At 40.2% G+C, this 18,288-nt stretch overlaps 1 protein-coding gene across 3 annotated transcripts in view; it reads left to right on the plus strand.

Annotated features, from left to right (window-relative positions):
- The first annotated feature begins 522 nt into the window (after positions 1-522).
- Positions 523-18,288, plus strand: part of MTHFD2L (methylenetetrahydrofolate dehydrogenase (NADP+ dependent) 2 like) — a 38,513-nt gene continuing 20,747 nt past the window's right edge. For 2 of the 3 annotated variants that reach the window (XM_055716229.1, XM_055716220.1), the window contains exons 1-5: positions 523-1,230; positions 9,120-9,304; positions 10,627-10,749; positions 15,973-16,125; positions 16,872-16,979. In XM_055716229.1, the coding sequence (XP_055572204.1) occupies positions 1,103-1,230; positions 9,120-9,304; positions 10,627-10,749; positions 15,973-16,125; positions 16,872-16,979 (697 nt within the window). In that variant the 5' untranslated portion in view covers positions 523-1,102. The remainder of the gene's footprint in view (positions 1,231-9,119; positions 9,305-10,626; positions 10,750-15,972; positions 16,126-16,871; positions 16,980-18,288) is intronic. The other variant, XM_055716215.1, reaches the window with a different exon arrangement.

The following is an 18,288-nucleotide window of genomic DNA, read 5'->3' on the forward strand; positions in this document are numbered from 1 at the left end:
AAAAATAATAATTCTAAAACCCGGTAGATTTTATATAAGTGAGCTTAAATACTCAATTTACATTCATAAACTTCAGTTCTTTAGAAGCTGGATAGGACAGATTGGCATTTGAAGATCTTTGTTCTGTCTTAAAGATCTACTATCTGCTGAGGACCGTAAATTTTCACAGGACTTCCTATATCCTCACATGTTCACTTTTTTCCGAACAGGATAGTAACAAGAAAGAATCACGGGAGTAAGGGGCAGTGTATATAATAATTGTGTCAATGAATCTTGGGTAAGTGTCCTTTGTAATTAATGCAGTACATACACATTGGGGAGTGCATACAGCTTGGGAGTCACTGCTGTTTCGAAAGTAAGAGATGGCAACCTAAAGGGGAAGATTTAGACATTATCTACAATATTGAAAGATAATAAGAATCTAGGAGAACAAGTCTTTACAAGGCAGTGTGTGCACTGCCAGTGGAAGCACCTGAGCCGTGTTCCTTAGGCCAACACCTAACTGATCAAAACATTTGCCGGTTAAATTACCACAAACGGGAGCCTCCGTGATCTGTTACGTCTTTTCAAAGCTTTTGCCAGATTCATAAAAGAATTTGCCCACTGTCCATAGGCTCCCTACTGCTGGAAAGGCTGCTCGTTATTATTTTGCTTTGTATGTGGCGTGCCCTGCTATTTCAGATCTCCCTGTTTTCTTCCTCCCCTCTGCAGAGAGGAATTTCTCCGCGCTTTGTAGTGAAAAATCTGCCGTAAACCGTGACAGAAAGCACAAGCGTGTGAGTTGCAAGAAAGTCCACACGACTTCCCCTGGGAAAACACGAGGGTGCAGCAAAGAATTATGAGGGGCAACGTTTGCCGGCCCCCGGGCGCCGGTTGCCCACAGATCTGCCTGCAGCGGAGGTGACGCCGCCGGCCTCCACGCTGCCGGGCGCTGTGCCCTTCTGCCCTCAATCCCAGTCTTCCCGTCACGGCCCCTGGCCGCCGGGCCGCCCCTCAGCGCCGCGCCCCGCCCCGCCGCGGCCCCGGCCCCGGGCCCGCTACTTGCCCTGGCTCCTCCCTTCGTCGCTTGGTTGCGGCGGCGCTTCCGTACGTCGGGACCGATATGGCGGCAGCGAGCGCCTTCTCCTCCTGTTCTGCGCTGCGCTCGGGCTCGGTGCCGCTGAGGAGGTGGCGAACCCTCTTGCTCCCGGCCGCCTGCAGCACCAGCAGCCCCCCTCGCAGCGCTGCCAGGTACGCCGCCGTGGCTCGGGGCACCTCCGTCCTCGCCGCTTCCTTCTTCCTCCTCCTCCCGCCCGTGCGGCGGGGAGCCCTCAGGGGAGCGCCGGGCCGCGCCGCCGCTGCCGTGTGACGGGGGCGCTGGGAGCCTGCGGCGGGCGGGAAAGGCGGCAGCCGCCTGAGGGAGAGAGGGGCTCGGCTCCCTCAGCGCTCGCCTGCGGGGCGCAGCCCCTGACCCCCGGCCGCCGTGCTGTGCTCCCCGGGAAAGCGGGGCTCCGCGGGGTCGGTGCCGGCGGGCTGAGGTACTGGGGGGGCAGGGGCTGCGGGGTCTGTGCTGGGGCTGCGGGTCTGTGCGGGGTCTGTGCGGGGTGGGGTGTGTGTGTGCGGGGTCTGTGTGGCGGGGGGTGCGTCTGTGCGGGGTTTTTCCGGGGGAGTGTGTGTGCATGTGTGCGGGGGGTGCGTGTGCAGGGGCTGTGTGCGGGGTCTGTGCGGGAGGGTGTGGGGGGGGTGGCTGAGGTACCGGGGGGGGCTGCAGCACTGGCATCCTGGATCGTGGGGATTTAGTGGGTGCACTAAGGAATGGGGGAGCCCTTGCAGTGTGGCCTCCCAGCCTCCTCCCCGGGTTGGGTGGCTGGCGAGTAAACGTTGACGTTGCAGAGCCTCCCAGTTGATTTACACAGCATTACTGTAAATATTAATTATTTTTTTTTGCTTTTATGACTATTTTCACTGATGGCTTGTAGGCAAGCGTTTTAATCTTTGCTGAAGAATATTGTAGTCCATACAAAGGGAGATCTCTGATGGTGACAGACCAATACCATTGCACATCGCTGTCCTCAGCGAGGCAGGTGCTGTGCTGTGGTGGTGCTCCTTTGTTCTTGAATGAATAAATAAATAAATAAACAAACAAACTGCCAAGTTGTAATATAAATAAATAAATAAACCCCAACCTGCGTGGCCACGCTCTGACAGTGCTGCAGCGGGCAGGGGTCCCCTGGCGTTGGGGGGAGGCCTGGATCATCCCCAGGCCGAGCAGGGATGCGGTGAGGAGCGGTCTCCTGGCGTAGTTTCCCTGTGCGTTTCGTTAATGCGCCAGCGGGACTGAGCCCCTCATGCTGAGGGGGTGACCAAGGGTTTGAAGAGCATTACAGTGCAAGTAAGGAAAAGGGCAAGGTATTGGGAGCTTCTCTGTAACTGTTCATTTAAAGCTTGCTTTTTTAATATTTTTTTTTTCCTAGTGAGAGGTTATGTTGTAACTGGGTGGTTTGGCTGAGGCAGAGTTCTGAAGGTCCGAATAATAAATAAGATAGCGTGTTACTGAATTGTAGTAAAGTAATTGGAGACAAATGGGAGTTGAATTCAGGATGTCGCAGACATTTTCAAGGTGACTTTTGTTTTACTTAAACTGGTTGCTCAGCAGGTTGCTAGAACTGGGGGGTGAACTGAATTTCAGTATATTTTGTGCAGCAGCTGTGTACATATGTGCTCCTGCTTTGTCTTTCTTTGATAAGCCTGCAGCACCTTATGTATCCCATCTGGAGAAATGCTCAAAGCTTTAATCGTTGTTGAGTAAATCCAGAAACTTTAAAAATGCGGTGTGAATAGATGGTGACTATGTAGCAGAAAGTAGGACCTTGATGAAATATACTTCATAAATCAGGCATGTTACATAAAAAGTGGTGTTAGTGTAACTGTTTTCATACTGCTAGGAAGGTTATTCTCCATCCTCCATGAGTCCAGAAATTATCTTGAAAGGAAGAGAACTAGAAACTTCTGTTTGGAGTAGTAAATGACAATGCATTGCCACCTCATTAGTTTCCTTTTTAATACTTGCATCTAAACCCAGGAATGGTTTCTGCTTTTTAGCCACCGGCATTTACGTAAGTTTCTTTCAGTAAATTGGTAGGTAGTAGCAAGAAGACTGTGTTTTAGGTGCACTTAAATGTGTAGACAGTTGAGCTTTTTCCCCAGAAGTGCAGGCAGAGGCTGGCTGTTTTCAAATATGATTGATCTTAAGCAAACAGTTATTCTTAAGAAATCGATGAGCTATGTTATGGGTGGAGTGATGCTCCTGCCTGTTTGTTTGTGCTTCTGGAGTTATTTTTTTCCCATCTTAAAAAGTGGCAGAAGAATGAAGTAGTTTCAGAGCTCAAATCTGTGTGTTTATTCCATATGCTGTTAGGTAATATTTAAAAATTCTTATTGTTCTCCCATTCATATGTCTGTAAAGTTTAAACAAGTGTCTCTGAATAAATACAGTGTCTGCTGGCGTTTAGGTATTTTCCCCATGTGTTGAATGGTTAAACATTTCTCATGTTTGAGTACGCTGATAAACAGACAAAAAGACAACCTATTAAAATAACATTAATCATACATTGTTACTCCAGGTATGTAGTTTCTTATAGTAGAGACAGAGTGCAGAACTGGTTTTAGACCATCTCAGAAAGTATGGTGGATTTTTTTTTTTCCCCCTAAATGTTGTTCGAGGTGTGGACTTGATCATCCCTTAGAATATGGTACAGAAACCCCCCCCAACTGATCAGACTCAGCAGCACTTTGAAAACCAGTCTGATTTTAACATAAAACCAGAATGCTTTATTGGTTTTGTAAATGACTTTGAACTACTTCCATTCATGGCAAACTAATTCAACATATGTTAAACACATTTGTGTGTAGATATACATTAAAGCTTCAAGAATAGGTATTTGCAGAGAGTGTTGAAATGTTTTATTTCTGGATGTCCAGAGTAGTCATGGAAAGATGATGATTACTGTTGAAGGTTGACAAGCTTTTATCTTCTTAAAAGGTAATCAGACATTTCTTAATATACTAGGGTTGGTTGTTTTGTTGGGTATTTTTGGCTTCCCGGGGAGGCTTTTCTTTGGAACTAAAACTACACTTCTGTTACACTATAGGTAATGCGTGTTTTGAGATGTACTGAATTTGTACCCTTGTCTTAAAATTTTAGATGAAGTTGTAAACACACTAGAATTAATAATGATCCAGAGAAATATTTCTGTCTTCCTAGAAAATAGAGGTAAAATACCATCACGTACTTTGCTTATTTTATGTGTGAAGCAAAGTTCAAGTGGCAAAAGTCGAAGTAGTCAAATGCTAGGTGTAAGAATAAAGTCATTATGGTGGTTAAATCTAATATATCAAAATCTTCCGTAGGAAGAACACTATGTTGTTTAGCTGTAATGATGACCAGCTGAGATAAATCACCAAGACTGAAATAATTCAATTCAGAATAGTTCTAGATCATCTTTACTTGAATCAGCTACTAAAGAGTTGAAGTTTGTTTGTGTAACTGAAAAGTGTATGGTTAAGTGTAAATACTAAGTATTCTTGGGTTTGGTTTTTTTTTTATTTAGTAAAGTAGACCAGCAGAACGGTAATGCATGAATAGCTACTAATTGTGGAATATCTAGCCATGTAGAAGAAGAGTGTAATAATCTTTAATGTAATGTTTGCTTTGCCCTTGGTTTTGTCCTTGGACTTTTAAAAAAATTTAGGTGCTGACCAATTCAGAGCAAAAGTATTTGCAATGCGTGAACAGGTGACATAAGCTTTAAAATCTATTTGAAAACTTTTGCTAGGAAACATGTCAGAAGTGATGAAGGTTTCAACCTAAGTGCTGGTAATTGCAGTAGTGATATTTACAGCTTGGTTACAGTGATGGCATATTTTGATGCATACCTAGTGCGTATGTGGAGTGTTTTTAGTAGCTTGGGACTTGTGACAGCTGGGACATTTGGTTTCTGAACCATCATAAAAATTGTTAGCTGTGTCCCCAAAAAATTCGCAGTAGTGATGTACTGATGTTGGTAGACTATGGGTGGTTGAGCCCATGTGGCTCAAGAGAGTTGTATGATCATCATCTACGAGCAGATAATGGTGGGGGAAGCTTTCTTGCCTTAAACAAATAGTAAAATTGAGAGGGAGGAAAAAAAATAAAAAGGCCCGAGATTTGTGGCTCTTCCCTTCCTTAAGAGACAACAGTACATCTGTAACTTGACAGTTAGAGTAACAGTTTTCCCCATAACTCTGTAAGATACAAAGCTAAACTTTCACACTCCATTTTCTGATTATTTGGTAATTTCAGTTGCTCTGTGGCTGATGGTCAGTCTCCAAAGGAAAAGCTGAAAGTTTTATCAAAAGATTTGTATTTTGCCTTCATTGAGATTCTCATTGAGACCTGGAGTCACTTTGATAAACATTTACCATAAATGTACGTGCTATTTACCATCTCCCTTCCCAGCACCTTTAAGATATGAATATGAAAAACAGAGCTACTCCTTGTGTTGGTAACTTTCTTCCTCAAAGTATCCATTTAGCTGTTGGAATGCCACTAGAGGGTAGCCTTTCTAAAGTTGGCCATGCCGTAACTTCTTGCTAAGGTATGATTGTACTTAGTTTCTTCTGCATGTGTGAACTAACATGGAAGTATTTTGATCTTCTGTACCTGGACTGCCTCAGAGTAGTCTTAACATAAATTATTTCTCTTTTCAGACACTGTTTTTTGTCTCTTGCAATTGACTTGCTGAGGCTTATAGAACTTAACTGTTTCTTCTCTTCACAAACGTCCAGGTGTTGAAGAGCCTGATCACAGGGCCTCCTGACTAGGATAGATTACATGCGTTTCATCCTATGTTATAAGTTGTGTGTGCACAAGGGTGTTTTTCTTCTGTATTTGTGTGTGTGTGTGGTTTTGTGTCTTTAGCGCTGTTTTTCCTGTTCATTTGCTTTGGTTTTGATCCCTGGGGTGACCAGGATGATTGAATGTGATGGGGTGAGAATGGTCAGACATAAGTGAGGACAGATCTCGAAAACTTCATGAGTCTGTGGCTAGATTTTAAGGAAGAGGCATGCGCTTAAAATTGTTTGCTTAAAGATTAGGAAAACTTATGGTTTGGCAATGCATTTAGAGTAAAAAGATCATAGGAATGTGATAGACCTTTGTGTGGATTGAAAAAAAATCTTGTCACCAAAGTATTAAGTCCCCGTGGTCTTAAATGTATAAGTCATTGCCACACAGGTGAGCATTAATTATTTTTGGCATGAGTACATGTAAAGGTGTCTTGTGTCAAAGGCATGTATAGCTAAAACATAAATAATGAAAATGAGAGAGGCATCTATGAAAATGAGCACATACAGAGCAGGCCATACAGGAAAAAAATAAAACAATATCTGTTAGCTTAATTATTCTCTCTCTCTATATATATAAGTTAAACAGTACAGAAACTTGGGTTTGGGAAGTAGCTAAGGCTAGCGTAAAATTGAAGGAAACAAGGTATTAATGGGGTTTGTGTGCTAAGTATGTTTTAATACTTTGCTTTCCTGAAAAAGTCAGATAAATTGTTCTCAGCAGAGTGTGTTTGTTTTTCTTTTTTATTTTTTTAGGGTTTTTTTTTTAGCACCAGGCACTGCAGTGTCGGGGGTGTTTTTCTCCCCTCTTGGTTTTCTTTTTCACATTATGACACCTTGTTAGTGTCTTTCTAACTCACCTGGATTCCTGACTAAACTGTGTCAGTTACAAATGGTAGTCATGTTGAATTAAGGTATTCAGTTCAAAGCAGGGTTTACTCTCTGTGTGTGTCTGTGTACACATAAAGCTCTTCATCTCCAGGAAGGTACCGAAGGATGTTTACAGAGGGGAAACTCAGGCTTAATTTGTAGAAAGTGAGATCAAGTATTCAGTGGATGGTCTTTGGTTAGGAGCTGATGAGCCAGGAGCGTGTGTGTTCTACAGTGCCACACTGTTGTGCTCATTAGGAGAGGAGTGAACTTGTCCATGAGTAGCTTTAACTTTGTGTCTGTCTTGGTTGTTCTGCTTCTGGGCGGTTGGTGTTATTTTACTGGATTTTCACAGATAGAATAGTATTTATTTTCTTATTATGCTATCAGATGATTTGCCAAGAAATGCTGTTAACTATATGTATGTATCATGCTAGGATTCTGGGAGTTTGAGGAGAGGTTCAATTAGTGAAGGAGATTGTGTAGATAAAAGCTTGCACTGTGGTGGAATATGTTCTGTGGACATGTACAAGGTGAGGAACATCTATGCTTGCTCACCATGAGCGGACGGGCAGGAAGATGGAGAAGACTCCAGAGACCAGAAGAACAACCCAGGTAAGATAAAGCTGACACTTGGAAGGTGTAAATGGAGCAGTACTTAAGGAAGTGCTGTTCAGTCGAGATGTGCTTGATCTTTGAGCGTTTCGCTGGTGAGGTGAGCATGGGGAGTTGATAAAAGACATCAAGTGCTTTACCAAAGGGTAAGTCTTAGTAGTATTGTCAGTGCAGTGTCATTGAAGGGTGAGAGTAGGGCTTGTAACATTAAACAAGGAATTAGACTTCTTTTCCATTCTGCAGTGCCTCTGGAGTGCCGTTAAGTTTTACCGCGTATGCCATTTGAAATAAAGTTTATTTTAAAAGACGTTTTGGGGGCTGTCATGTTGCTGCTTACAAGTTGTTCATTTATTTGAAAGTGTTGAGCAGTAGTAGAAGATAGAGTTGTATGCAAATATTTCTGATCTGGAAAAATGTATTTTCAGGTATCTTGCTCTTCCTTACATAGGCAGAGTTCTAACAGAGCCATTCTTCAGTAAGCTAAAATGTAGACTGGATTTCTTCATCTGTCAGTCAGGTATAGATATTAAGTTTGGGTCATTTCTTTATATAAGATCATAGATGGTCTATGATTTTTGGGTGGTCTTGTGGTTGTCCTGTCCTGAGTGGTGTAAATGTTGTCACTGCTGTTCTTCCCCTCCCCATGACCTTCCTTCTTCCACACCCTTGTGCATTCAGCTGCTTTTATCATGAAGATTTACTAAGAATGATGGAAAAGGCACAAATTTCTGAAATCAGTAAAATGCAGCTTACTCTTTTTGGTGGCTTAAAGTTATGGTTTGAATCTTACAGAATATCATGTTTTAAACCAGGTCAGTGATAGAATTTTTTGATCTGTAGCTTTCTGTCTTTCTGTTTTCTTCCCTCTAAGCACCACCAGCACCAAGCGATAAGGTTAGTGTTTAAAGGCTGCTTATCTGATACAAAAGGGATTGTCATCTTAGCATCTGAAAGTTATACATGCTGGAGGTTTCTTGTTTGTTGCAGGTTGGTGGGGGGTGTGTGTGAGTTCAACATTCTTGGATGAGGTGGTGATCACAGCATCGATAGAGGGAAGGAGGGTGGCTGAGGAGTTCCGGGGCAAGTTCAAGGCACAAGACCCTCTCGGTTTTCTTCTGCTTTTCTACATGGGTAGGGCAGTGGTGTGGGTCCTTCACTCAAGGAGAATGTTTGTGTGCTGTAGTGCAGAGGGAGTTTACTGGAAGGATGGGGAGTTGATAGGACAGGAATAGCGAGGACGTGACGGAAGCTCCTGAGTTAGTCACCACTGGCTTGTATGAATGAAGTCCTAAGAAAGCTGAGAAATCATATCATCTAGGCCTGGACAGAAGAATCGTGTGAATAATCCCATGTCAATTAGATTTTTGAAGGAAATTTGGGAAGGGAGGTGGGTAAAAAATCATTAAAACAGAAAAACGGAAGGGCATAAGAATGTTCTCATGTTCTGTTCCCAAATGCAGGAGTTCATAGATATGTTCGACCTGGCTGGCTACGTGTGTTGGGAAGGTGGGGTGTGGCAGGTGAGCTCCTCTTCTGTATGCACTGATGGCACATTCCTGCTCTTCAAATGAGAGAGTAGGGAAGCACTTCTTTCTCTGGGTGGATTTGTAGTGTGTTAGTGTTTTTCAAATCATATTTGAAATATTAGCAAATTAACTAATCAAAGCATTTGCAAGTATTTAATACTGTCAATCACATACTTGAAAGTGTTTATGAAAATGTTGTTTATGAAATTTTAGACCTAAATATTGTGTATCTTTTTGTCTTAATAGTGATGAAGCAACCATTATCTCAGGGACAAAGCTTGCTGAACAAGTTTTGAAAGAAGTTCAAAGGGATGTAGAATCATGGATATCCTTTGGAAACAAGAGACCTCATCTCACTGTCATATTAGTAGGAGACAATCCAGCTAGTCATACCTATGTCAGAAACAAGATAAAAGCAGCTGCAGCTGTAGGTATGTGTTAATGTGATATAAATGATTCTTTGGTAAGCACAAGGTACTGTTGATCTGAAAAAAAAAAAAAAAAAAAAAGCAGCGGGACCCCCTTCACACTTGAATTTAATATTGCACTCTTTTTTCTTCCTCATCTTTTCTGGTGAACCTAAAGAAAAGAAGTTGCATTGACATGTGAAGAAGGTAGTTTTAATGTCACATGAATGGTAGGCAGAAGTTCAATTTGATGTCTTAAAATGTTGTTACGGAACAGTTTGCACCCTTACTGTTAGAAACTGGAAACTAAAGGGGAACACTGGGGAAGATTTTTGGTAGTTAAATGTCTTAACTGGCTTTGAGAGGCTTAGTGAATAAAGGTAATCAGAGATAAATTATGTCAGATTTTAGCTGTTTCTGCAAGACGCTTTCAGTTTTTGAGTGTGAAATATTTGCTTAAGATCTTGCCTCCTCAGTACCTGTTAGATTCCTGCTTTTATACATGGATTTTTCAGCCCATCTCCAACTGGTAGCAAACCCTGGTACCCTGAAATTGATGGGAACAGCGATTAAATAACTCATTTCACAGAAAGATATTGGGAAGAGCCTTTTTTCTTATAATGTCAGGAACTAATTCATGTCAATCGTGTGCATCTGCTCTATCTCATGACGTGTCCTGCTGAACGCTTTAGGTGCACAGTGGAGCCAGGCAAGCCAATCCAAAGTCAAGGCTTCACAGATGTGAATATGAAGGGCAAAATTTCAGACATAATGAAAACAGACAGTAAAGCTACGTGACTGTTAACAGGAGACAAAGCCCAGTCACTACAACATCTCATGTCCAAATGAAAACATCATTGCCTAAACAGGGAACTTCAGTGTTGTTGCTATCGGAGAAACTGCTGTCTTGTGAAGTAGCTTGAAAATTTTTCTTTTCTAATAACAAGTTTTGTCCCACAGAAGTGGAAAAGCCATCACATAAAATGCCAGTATTGTTAGCGTACCTTTGTCTGTTCAGTTTTAGTTGTTATTCTCAAGAGCTTACTTGCAGAGAAGTTACATGTTTTTATTTTCCAAATATTTCTAAACAGTTGTTTGGTTTTGCAGCTACTGTGTCCAATTATATTTTTTTTAGGTTTGGTTTGTTGTTGTTTTTCCTGTATGTTTCGTTGTAAGATTGTACTTGAAATCTAGAAATACAGCATTAAAAACCAGATAGCAAAACCAGCATTTTTAGCAAGTCCTCTGTGGTTAAGACAGTTAAGAGATTTTCAGACGAAATGGCGAAGCTGTCCGTAGGTAAATTTCCTGATATTAACCTGTCTTCTGTTTTTGGTTTTTATCAGGCATTTCTAGTGAGATCATACTGAGGCCAAAAGACATTTCTCAGGAAGAACTCTTAGATATGACGGTAAAACTCAACAAGGATGCAAGAGTTAGTGGTTTATTAGTTCAGCTGCCTCTCCCAGGTAGGTGACATCTTTTGTCCCGCTCCTCATATACGGTCACCACAAAAGGAAAGAGTTTAAAAACTTCAGGTTACAAGTGTGTCTTAGTGACATAAGAAGCTCTTGAAAGAGGATGTGCATAATGAAGCATTAGGTGAAATGTTGAATTATTTGTTGGATGATAGATTGCAGTTCGTTTTAAACAGAAAAGCAAATCGTGACAATCATTTCATATTGTCAACCTTGCCTTTTAAAAAAGTTCAGTCAGAATGCTATTTCAAGGAGTTACCCTCCACACAAACATATTTTATGCAGTTTATTTCTCTTTTTTGTTTTTTTTTTTGTTTAACATGTTTCACTGGTTTTGCCTTGAACTCCAAGACCTTTGTCATATTTTCATCCCCTGTATCATGCCAAGTTATGCTATCTAGCAGATGATGCTACAGCATTTCACACAGTGAGTCCAGGTTTTGCCTTAAACCTTTTTTCATGTTTTCAGTGCTGGCCCTAATGTTCCAGGTGAGCTTTGTGCTAAGGTCCTAAAAGCCTGTACTGTATTTTGGGTTTTTATTTTCCTTCTAATTTGTAATAAAACCTCACTTAGCAGTAGCTGAAAAAATGGTATTTTGGCAGTGACAAAACTTGCAGTTTTCATCTAAATCTATGCAAGTCAACTGAGTTAGACCTCTGTATGCTTTCTGATGGGGAGGTACCTAAATTACTGTAGTCACTGTAGTAAATTGACGGGTATGTTGGGTTTCCCCTGCCTCTGTGTTTCCAAGCGGTTTGTTATACGTTTACACTGTCTGCTCTGAAGGGCAGGAGCTGTCTGACACATACAGGCATGATTTCTAGCACTAGGTGGGAATCCAGGGGAATATAAAAAACCCAAAACAAACCTGTTTGTGTCTGATGGTGAAGTAGAAGCTTTGTTTCTAGGTAAGCTCTTCATTTCCACTCTCATTCCTGGTCTTGGTCTTTACTTTCAGACAGGTCTTTCTGCCTTTGTTTCACATCTATGAAACAGCAAAAATTGGGGCAGGTGCTGAGTGTTACAGAGGAAGGCATGCTTTGTATTTAATAATAAACATCAGCATTAGCGATTAGGAAGTTTTGTGCTTTGTAGTGTAAGCAAACCAACTGCAATCAGCCACTTGTTGGAAGAAGTTGGCCACAAGGTGGAAGTGTAACACAAGTAAGGAGACTGAAGTCTTGGATCCTGAGTAAGGAACTCTGGGAGTTGATGGAATGTGGTCAGTTTGTTTTGAACAAACATCTCCTTCACTAAGAATAGATAAGGAGAAATGGGTAACGTAACAAACTTTCATTTCAGTGGTAAGAACTCAAGGAAAAGATGGAGCACTGACAGCCTAGGGATGGAAATCTTTGTCTGAAGCATATAGCAAAAGAAATTGACTCATCCACTGGACTCTGCTGTTTTGTTCCCCAGAAATGGGAGGTATCATCTGTCACTTGTCTTACTTGGTAAAACTGTTAGGTACCGCTTGCAGAAATTCATTTTTTTATGTGGAAGATATCAGGTCATTACAGTCTGCTCTTACATCAACTGTAGAGCAGTCTGTATAGTGCAAAACCAGTCTTAAGTCTTGAAACTTAGCAAATTTAAACCTGTTCAATATTTAAGAAGAAAAAAAACCTGAAGAGAATTCTAGTTGTGTCAGTTCAAATGTCTGGTGCTAGTACGCTTAAATGTTTAAGCCCTAAAGTAATTAATTGGCTGAAGATCCCTCTCAAGAACTACGGTATGCCTGTCATAGTAACTACATGAAGCCTAACTAGCCTTCCTCTAATCTATAAAACTTGCTAGTTTGAGGCTTGGCTGTTGCCTGCAGTAGTACAAAGCTTAATTTAATCAATAGCAGAACTTTTTCAATATTGCATTGTCTGTGTAGTAAAGTTAAATATGCAAGTTATCATGAACTGAAAATATTTGGGAAATTCTTTCCATACTGGGTGTCAGATATTATTGAATTACACTTTTTTTTTTTTTTCCTCCCAAAGGTACTTCAGAAACAGAAAGGCAGAAAGCTAAGTCAGCTTGTTTTCCAAAATTGTTTTGATTTGTGTTGTAATGGAAGGAGGCAAAGCCTGGAAGTTGTGAAAACTTTATCAGTGGAAGCTGCTTATTCCAGAGTTGAGGTGCTTGTGTGGGATTTTAGGGTTTTTTTGCAGTAAACCACACACAGGTGTGGCTTTTGATCAACATTGGGATAAAAATAGAAACAGAAAATAGCTTTGTTCTCTTTCACTTTTGTGAGCTGGAGCAGCTTAACTTTGAGGATTATCATCTTTGCCTGAGGAAAACTTCCTTTCTGTGCATCTTTTGAGTGTATTACTTCTGATGTGGTAATGGTTTTGTAGGGAGTTTCCTGTATCTTTTTTTAAATTGCCTGGAAGATGGCTATGAAATGTTAGATATTTATTTGAGATAGAGTATGAAAACCTCAACTTTTTTAGTTGTAAGCTGCAAGGAAGTAAGAGACAAATTAGTATGAACATGATGTCCCTGTGTTATGAAAGACTGTGCCAGCCCAAGCATAGTTTGCTTTGGAAATGACTGTTAAAATCGTAGCAGTGTCTCAGTAAAGCTTCTCAGAATGATTGCCAGGGAGCGCACTGCTGCTGCTCAACAGCTTTCTCCTTGCTCTGTGACTCTCTTGATCTGTATGGTATGTTTTCAAATCGCTTTTGTGCTATGTTTTTATTTTCATCAGTCTTCCCTTTTGAAAATCAGTCTTTATTTTTCATACGTCAACATTAGAGGCACACGTCACTTATTGTGTAAATAAGAGTTTCTCTGTGTGCATGTTGGAGTAGCTAGGCAAGTGATGCCCGGTGTCGTCCTGCAAGTTTGGTTAACCAGTGAAAAGGGTGAGTGCAGAGAGGAACTTGGCATGGAGAGTGGCTTGGAATGACAGTGACAAAGCTGGTATGATACCAGTTGAGAGGAGGCTAAGCATCCTTTATGTGACTGATGGTAACATACTTAAAAATTATTTTGCTCCTCTGGAAATAAATGAGGCTATCTGCAATCAAGTGGAAACAAACCAGGGAAATTAATTTCTTGAGGCAAATAAAATCTACTCGTTGAGTAACATGGTAACTGTCTATACAGTTTGTTGGTTTTGTTTGTTTATTTGGGGATGACCTGCCTAAGATAGTGTTGTAGAAGTGTCTCTGATGAGGAAAGGAAGGTGTCCGCATCTTCTCAGACCCGTGTCAGCTCACTTGTCCCCAGCTATGCAGATGTGTTTCTTCCTACCGTGTGCCCTTTTCTGAAATTCTGCAAATCAGTTTTGTGTGTGTGTGTGAAAACCATGTAAAGCATGATTTCTTTCCCTTTTACGTGAATGTATCTATTATCTGTCCATTTCTGGGAAGCTTATGACAGACAGCAATGAGGAGATGTTTGGCAGAGCAGTGTTCTGTCCTATCCCAGGCACAAGGAAAGCATGGCTGCCAAGTTTTTGTTTGATGAACAAATAACTTGCTTAAAGTTAACAAGTTTGCTTTTGCAAAAACTGTTTAGTAGTTTACTCCAAATTTCATTCTTTGTTTTTTTTGTTCCCCAAGTTGACATAAAAACAAGATTATGGTTGCCTTCAATCTGGATGAGGCTAAGTTTGACTTCTAAGAGACTTTTTCCATCAGTGTACTTAATATGTTAATTTCCACAGACCTTTCTCATTAGGATTCAGAAGGAAACTTCCTCCCATTGGATTAAATTGTAAATCATTAGTCTGGTTTAACTCTAGGGTTTTTTTAATTGGAAATCTTTGAACAAGAGTTTACAGTGTTTTAAATTTTGTAACGTGCATGGTATCTTCTAATTAGCGGGCTTCTTTTAATGTGAAATCACAAAATACATAAGTAGAGCTAGTTGACTACTAAATTCAAACATCCTTTATATGTCTATAAGTTGTTTTTTTTTTTTACTGGGAATGTATGAATTCCATAATCAGCACTGATTTCACTTTATTTGGCTTTTTTAAATGGCCCATTAAGCTGCATGAATTGGAAATCGTGATATAATGCCTCACATTCATGGAGTTCTGTTAGGGATCTAGCCAAGCATGGGGGTTGTGTCATTATATAAAAGATGTGGAAAATAATCATTCTGAGATGGAAGTAAAGCTGGAAGTGTAATCGGGAAGCAGTTTGGGATGTTATTAAACAAGCAATAGACTAAAATGTCCATGCTCATTGCAGAGGAGTTGGACTAGATGACCTTTAAAGGTCCCTTCCAACCCATACCATTCTATGATTCTACGATTATAACATTTTGACTGAGGTACCACTGGGTAAATACGTTTATTAAATGGAGTTTACTTTCTGGGTCAGTATGGGGATGTTTTGCAGAGGTGTTCCTCTGGAGCATCTTTACGTATGCAAGCCTTATACTTGGGTTTGTAACTTTAGCCAGTCCTACCCTCTGCAATGCATATTTTTTTTCCATAATTGGTGCCAAGTTTATACAGTGTATGCGTTAAGCAGTTGCAGACCTATCCCATATCCATAGTGCGTATGAAAAATATTCATTACAAATAGGTATGAATAATAAATTATTTGCAGGCATTGTCATTGAAGCCATACTTAGTGTTTCGAGCTCATCGATATCAAACAATTTTATGCATTCTTAACAGTTTTCCAGTGAAGGTACTCACTTCACAGTTTTCCAGTGTCCTACTGATTGGCTAGTTACTAAAAACAGTTGTATTGTTGTAAACCAGAAAATGAAAGCTAGACTTACAGAGTTATTTCAGCTTAGGGTTTCCATACATTTGTTGAAAACTTAGGTTGTTTATCATTTGTGATCTTAGAGATGGGTCGTGTGCACAGTAACTTTTCTCCTATTATGGTTTTTTTTGAGCCACTTGATAGTTAATAATTCCAGAATGCAGAAACGACTCTGAAGTGTCTTGCCTAAACATTTATTTTTATAATTACAAAGTTGTAATTCTCATTCTCAGCTGAGTATCAGCCTCATATTTTGACTGAACCTTCCGTATTAGCTGTGTCACAAACTGAATCATTGAGTTTTCAGTAGATGACTTGAAAAGGTGAAGTTATAACTTCTGCCTTTAGAAGGGGAGTGTAGTTTACTCATAATAGTAATAATCACTCTAGCTAGACCATACTTGTGTTTCTGTGTAATGATTCAGATAGTATTGATGACACCTGACAAGTGAAAGAACTGTAAGTTGAAAGCATTGTGTTTCCTAGATCACATAGATGAGCGAACAGTTTGTAACACTATCGCACCTGAAAAGGATGTGGATGGGTTTCATATTATGAATATTGGACGTCTGTGTCTTGATCAGCCTTCTATAATACCTGCCACTGCTGCTGCTGTGTGGGAAATTATAAAACGGACAGGTAAGAAACTGAACTGTATTGAAACTCTTCTTATCTCAGAAGATGAATGAAGGATAAAGTTAGGTGTGGGTTAAAAGGCATAGGTTATCTAAATGTATTGGGCTGATTGAAGAACAAACATTTAGAGGATTAATCTAAATAGTAAGTAGGTGCCAAATAGATGAGATCTTTTGCCAGTAGCATAACTATTAATTAAGTGTAGACGGTAGTCTGCATGGAATACTTGGCAAAACACTTTGCTAACTTATTTTTTGCATTTTATAATGTTGCAAGGAACTTTCTGTGCTGTTGGTGACCTCCTCATTATTTGTCAAATAGAATATTTAAATACGTAAGTTCTTGTGGGGGAAGAAACAAGAAAAATGGGAACATTTAATTCAGTACTAGAAAGGGAAAAGAATGCATATGTATTGAATAGTTACCATTTTACAAGTATAATATACATGTTCTTATTGGTAGACATAAGAGCTTCCATTTCCCTTTGTGGTCAGAGAAAAGAAATTAAGTCCCTTCAAAGGGTGATTCAGATGCCTTGCATGGGTTGCTGGTTTTGTTTCTCTAAGGTGAAAGCTGGAAGTTGTTTTGTGGCTTCATCCCTCAAGTTCAGCCTTGTGGATTTTCAAGTCATGTTCATGTCAGCAGTCTACAACAGCAAATAATTGTATCTTGGGGATTGAGAAGAAGGGTTTAGGTATATCAAAATAGCGGAATACATTTTTGATAGTTTTTTTTCTTTTTTCTATAAGGAATACAAACATTGGGAAAAAATGTTGTTGTAGCTGGCAGATCTAAGCATGTTGGAATGCCTATTTCAATGCTTCTGCATACTGATGGAGAGCACGAGAGGCCTGGAGGTAAGTCCATGAATGTTGTTTTAATGTTTCCATTTGTGAAATCACTAAAATAAAGCTGACCAGAGGATTAGGATAAAAAGAGTAAGCTTTTGTCCCATGCACAATATTTGCAACCAGAGCGAGGAGATAAATGGTGCAAATACATTTCCTGATGTATTCACAGGAGAGCAGTTTCTGGACTCAACTTCTTTAGATGTTGTCATCATTTTGTCCTCCATTTGAAATGGCTACCGTTTAAACATAGTTGGCACTGAACATTGAAGATAATACCTGATGGTGTGGCCTTAAAGAGCTACAGAGGTTCATGTGATGTTTATACAAAGTAATGTACCTACATGCCTTATCCTCATGCTTCTGTAATATTAATTTCAAATTTTTCATATATGCATGCACACATATATATACACACATACACGCATATACATACAAAAATGTGGCATGATTGCTGCGTTGTGCTATGTTAGTTAGGTGGTGGTTGTGAAAATATCCAAACAAAGTAACTTTTCAGTATGAGCTCTATGATATTACACATCGGCCTGAGGGATTTTTCTGCAGTGCAGTTTACATCCTGCTGGAAATTGGGGGTTGTAATGGAAATATTTTGAAGTAGTTCTAATTACAGAAGCATGCATGTGCTGCTATAATTGTGCTGTAGAAAGAAAAACAAATATAATGTAAATAGAATACTGTTCTTCTGCAACTTCATTTTGATGTTAGAAACTGCCAAGGTGGTGTGCGCAAATGAGGTAAACATGAATGTTTAATCCTGGGCATACTTAAGAGGAGTGGAATGAAATCTGTTATTAATATAATAAAACACTAAAAGCTTCTTACTAATCATAGAGTTGGTTTTTCCATTCAGCCTCTGTGGGAAAGTTGCTATTTGAAACTTCTCTCAGTGTTTGAATTGTAATTACCATTGGTGCATAATTCTGGTCTCATCCCCATTCCCATGAAAATTAGTAGCATTTTTGCCATTTGCTGCAAATATGAGGTTATATGTATTACTGGGAGTGCAGTTCAGTGTTTGAAATAGGCTTTGTACAACACAGTCATGTTGCAAGCTACTTGCATGCTTCTTGAGTTGGAAATGAGGAGACCTGGTGACCTGTGATTCTTTCAGCAACTTGTTACAAAACCCATAGTAGTTGAATGGATGTGTTTTAGCTGCAACTGCTGCTCTATAGCTTTCAGCTTCTGCGTTAGTTGGATCTGTGGCTCAGTTCTGTTCATTTTTATCTTGGGTTTGTAATTCTTAATCGACTGACTGGTAGGACAACTTGTTGTGGAGGGGCTAGTCCATGACTTC

Source organism: Falco cherrug, chromosome 1 (genome assembly GCF_023634085.1).
Source record: "Falco cherrug isolate bFalChe1 chromosome 1, bFalChe1.pri, whole genome shotgun sequence".
NCBI classification, from domain to species: Eukaryota; Metazoa; Chordata; class Aves; order Falconiformes; family Falconidae; genus Falco; species Falco cherrug.